The sequence below is a fragment of the Bison bison genome, unplaced genomic scaffold (assembly GCF_000754665.1).
Source record: "Bison bison bison isolate TAMUID 2011002044 unplaced genomic scaffold, Bison_UMD1.0 scf7180017864145, whole genome shotgun sequence".
Taxonomy (NCBI): Eukaryota; Metazoa; Chordata; class Mammalia; order Artiodactyla; family Bovidae; genus Bison; species Bison bison.
In genome coordinates, this window is record NW_011494717.1 from 8,691,256 (window position 1) to 8,695,847 (window position 4,592).

Below are 4,592 nucleotides of genomic sequence, written 5' to 3' on the forward strand. Positions count from 1 at the left end.
GGGGGGGGTGATTTGATTTTTTTTTTCCTTCAGTGAGTAGCTGTGTTGGGCCTTAACCAGAGTGCCGTAACTCAACCTGTTCTCTCACCTTGTCCTCTTCCAGAGGTATGTGCCTGGAAAGAAGACTGGTCTGTGGTCCTCAGTTTCTGGGCTGTGGTCTGGTGGATGGGAGACCTAACCATCAGCAACCTCTTTACTTGTCTCCTGCTCCATAGCTAAGAGCAGGGAGAAGAAAGTATTATCGGTTTTTTGTAGATGTTGCTATAGTGCATAGAATTTTTTTCTTTCCTAAGAAGGCAATGGCACCCCACTCCAGTACTCTTGCCTGGAAAATCCCATGGATGGAGGAACCTGGTGGGCTGCAGTCCTTGGGGTCACTAAGAGTCGGACACGACTGAGCGACTTCCCTTTCACTTTTCACTATCATGCATTGGAGAAGGAAATGGCAACCCACTCTAGTATTCTTGCCTGGAGAATCCCAGGGATGGGGGAGCCTGGTGGGCTGCCGTCTATGGGGTCGCACAGAGTTGGACACGACTGGAGCGACTTAGCAGCAGCAAACATAAATAACCTTTGCAGCTAGTGAACTTGCTGAATTCTCTTGTGAATCCTAATAGTCTTTCAGTTGCTTTAATTGAAATTTTCAAGTGAGCTATTATATTATGTACAAATAATGACTTTTGAATCGTTTTTTCATTTTTATACATTTTCTTTCTTATTTTATTGTTACGGAGGCCCTGAGACTAGTGTCGCCATGGGTCTGTTTTCCCCTCTTCCCAGTGACCCTTCAACTCATTCCAATCTGACTCCTCAAAACCATTACCCCTGTGTCTAGTGCCTTTGAACTACTCCTGTCAAGGTCACCAACTACTTTTGTGTTGCCAACTTTATTAGACATGCCTGTGTCCTTCTCTTACCCTGTCTTTCAGAAGCATTCGACACAGTGGGCCATTTCTTCCTCAAACCCTCCATCCCCCTGACTCCGTGGTACATACACTCTGTAATTTCTGCTCAGTGGTTAGTGCCTATGCCATCTCTTGAGCAAGTTGATGTTGGACTTCCGTGGTCTCCTTTTTCTTTCTTTCCCTTCCCCAGGGGGTTCATCCCTCCTTTTGACTCCAGTAGGACTCCACTCTGACAGCTCTCACATGTTTATCTCCAGCCTGGGTCTCACCTCTGACTCCACATACCTATGTCCAACTAGTGTGACTTTGGGGTATGTCACACTAGTTCAGTTCAGTAGCTCAGTTGTGTCCGACGCTTTGCAACCCCATGGACTGCAGCACACCAGGCTTCCCTGTCCATCACCAACTCCTGGAGCTTGCTTAAACTCATGTCTATAGAGTTGGTGATGCCATCCAACCATCTCATCCTCTGTCATCCCCTTCTCCTCTGGCCTTCAATCTTTCCCAGCATCAGGGTTTTTTCCAACGAGTCAGTTCTTCACCAAACATATCTTAAAGCAAACTTTTGGTTACTCTCCTCCTGCCTCTTCATCCTCAGTTTCCCCCATTTCAGTAAATGGCACAACCTCCCACAGCCAAAAACCTGGAAGAGATTTTTCATCCTGTGCCCCATGTCCATCCAATCCAAATGTAAGTTCAGGTACTTCTACCGCCACATCACGTCCTAATCATGCCACTTGTTTGCTTTTCTACTCCCACAAGCCTCATCGAAGCCCCCACCCTAAGCTGGCTATGACATGACTTCCACTCTTGTCCCTTTTCAGTACTTTCCTTACATAGGAGCAGGAGTGATCTTTAAATAAAAGTGTATCGTCTCTCCGTCCTGCTTAAAGCTCTTCCATGGCTTCCCATTACATTAGGATTAAGGTAATGCGTGAAAGAGTTAGCATTTAAATTAAGACCCTCAAAGGATCATCACTGAGGGTCAGTAGGACCCTGAAAGGATCATTTATTCATTCATTTAACAAATATTTATGTAGCACTGATCCACTGTTCTCCAGTTGCTGAAGATTACCACAATGACTACAATAGACAAAAATCCCTGCTTTGGAGAGCCTGTTATCTACAGTCTACTATTTGGCTTCCTGGGTAGCGCTAGTGGTAAAGAATCTGCCTGCTAATGCAGGAGACGCAAGAGACAGGGGTTCGATCCCTGAGTTGGGAAGATCCCCCTGGAGGAGGGCGTGGCAACCCACTGCTGTATTCTTGCCTGGAGAATCCCATGGACAGAGGAGCCTGATGGGCTACAGTCCAGGGGGTTGCACTGTCGGACACGACCGAGCATGCACATTTGGCAGTTTGATGGCCAGGTTGCAGCACACCACCTATTTTCCACTGCCTTTTACTCTATGAGTCTACTCTTTTTCTCAGGCACGTCCTCCCGTCCACTTGCTCGCCGGAGACATACAGTCCTGAAGGAGATCCGAACTCTTCAGAAGACCACACACCTGCTGTTAAGAAAGAGCCCCTTCTGCCGCCTGGTGAGCTCCAGGGAGCCTCCCGCCAACCCCTGTGCAGCCTCCTTTGTTTAAATTTCCCGGGTGTTGGGGCCCTGTCATCTCTTGCCCAAACGGCAAGGGACCTCTTCTATAATCTGATCAGGGACACTTCAGCTCCTGAAAACTGGATCCTGCCGAGGGCAACTTCTCATTCTTTATAGAGTTCGTTTCTAACCCCCACCACCTTTGAAACTGTGCTCTTTGATTTTGTAAAAGGAACTCTCTCATCCAACCACCCTCTCATCCCTTCTCCTGCCCTAACAGATTGTCTCCTCCTCCCCCCACACCATGACCAGGATAGATGTGCCCATCTCTAACCTCCCTGGAGTTGACACCTAGTTAGGTGTTAGCTACTAGTTAGGTCCCAAGGTTAAGCACCAGGAAGGAAGAACAGAAGTGAAGATTCATGGAGGCTCATGGAGAGAGTCTGTCTTCTTTGAGTCTCCTTTTCCTCTCTACTCTTCCCTTTGCTCCCCATCCCCGCTCTTTCACAGGCAAGAGAAATATGTGTTCAATTCACTCGTGGTGTGGACTTCAATTGGCAAGCCCAGGCCCTGTTGGCCCTACAAGAGGTAAGAAAGGGGCCAGGGGCCAGTTGGGTGAGGGGTGAGAATGGGAGAAGGATGAGGCTGAATATCAGCTCCTTGAAAAGAGCAACGGAACACCCCAAGTCTGGAGGCTGGATTCTGGTCTGGTAGTAGTGGAATTCCGTGGCAAAGTTCAGTCTCGTGCTGTAAACAATCTTTCCTGTAGTCTTTTGAGCCCTTAGAGGCTGAGTTTTTAGCAGGTCCCTCAGCAAAAAGCAGCCCACATCCCCTGGTCATTGTCAGTCTTTCTGATTCTCTTTGTGTCCACAGGCGGCAGAAGCATTTCTAGTTCATCTCTTTGAGGATGCCTATCTCCTCTCCTTACACGCCGGCCGCGTCACACTCTTCCCGAAGGATGTGCAGCTGGCCCGGAGGATCCGAGGCATTCAGGAAGGGCTTGGCTGAGCTCTGGCCACCCGCCCAAGTCTCTGTAAGCATTTCCTGCTCACCAGAGAGTGAACAGACCTTGCGGGGAGAGCACTCAACTGCCCACCGCCAGGGCGGGAATTTCTCTGAAAGAAGCTTCTTTCTCCATCCTGACTCCTTTGCTGCCTTGCCTCCCCTTTGTTCTCTAGGAAAGCTTTGACCTAGTTTTAACTTGAATGTTTGGGATTCTGCGGCTCGTGTCCTTTTGTACAAATTTATTTTTCAGTTTTAATTTTGACTTCCCTGTAGCTCAAATGGCAAAGACTCTGCCAGCCATATCGGAGTTCTGGGTTCAATCCCTGGGTCAGGAAGATCCTCTGGAGAAAGGAATGGCAATCCACTCCAGTATTCTTGCTTGGAGAACTCCATAGACAGAGAAGCCTGGAGGTCTACAGTTCATGGAGTCACAAAGAGTCAGACACGACTGAGCAACTAACACACGCTTATTTTTCAATTAAATAATGACCAGATAAACTGAATCTGACAGAGTTCATCCTCTCTGTTTTTCAAGGACTAGATGACCTTGTGGGATTCTTTTGGGTTTGATTTTTTAATTGGAAAGTAATGGCTTTACAATGTTGTGTTGGTTTCTCTGGTATAACAACACGAATCAGCCATAATTATATAGTATCCCCTCCCTCTTGAGCCTCCCTCTCCTCTAGGTCATCACAGAGCGCCAGGCTGGACTCCGAATGTTATATAGCAGCTTCTCCCTAGCTAGTTATCATTCACACATGATAGTGTATATATGATGACCTTGTTTTGATTGAAAGAAAGTTCTTATTTTTGAAAATGCCTTGTTAGTTAATATGATTCCTGAATTTCAGGGTTGATACCAGAGCTTCTGCCTGTAGCCAGGACCAGATCCATGGAGTACAAGGTGTTGCCTGGACTTGCTCTCTCAAAGCAGAGCGTGCGAGTTGTTTTTGTAGTTAGTTGTTTTTTAGAAGAAGACTGCATGGCTTTCCTCTGTAACAGAGGCAATATATGAGAGAATCAACACATTCCAGAAATGCCGAGAATAATTTTCAGATGAAGAGACTCTAAGGTTGACTTCACTTTGCAAATTATTCATGTGACTGATGATTTGGAAGACATCAGACTTTCTAGGTTAT

At 47.0% G+C, this 4,592-nt stretch overlaps 1 protein-coding gene across 3 annotated transcripts in view; it reads left to right on the plus strand.

Annotated features, from left to right (window-relative positions):
• The window catches only part of CENPA (centromere protein A), a 7,642-nt gene that overhangs the window by 916 nt on the left and 2,134 nt on the right, over positions 1-4,592 (plus strand). The window contains exons 2-5 of one of the 3 annotated variants that reach the window (XM_010840599.1): positions 2,337-2,446; positions 2,959-3,036; positions 3,322-3,481; positions 4,305-4,586. In XM_010840599.1, the coding sequence (XP_010838901.1) occupies positions 2,337-2,446; positions 2,959-3,036; positions 3,322-3,456 (323 nt within the window). In that variant the 3' untranslated portion in view covers positions 3,457-3,481; positions 4,305-4,586. Of the gene's footprint in view, positions 1-2,336; positions 2,447-2,958; positions 3,037-3,321; positions 3,482-3,726; positions 3,834-4,304; positions 4,587-4,592 lie in introns of those variants that run through there. The other 2 variants (XM_010840600.1, XM_010840601.1) reach the window with 2 other exon arrangements.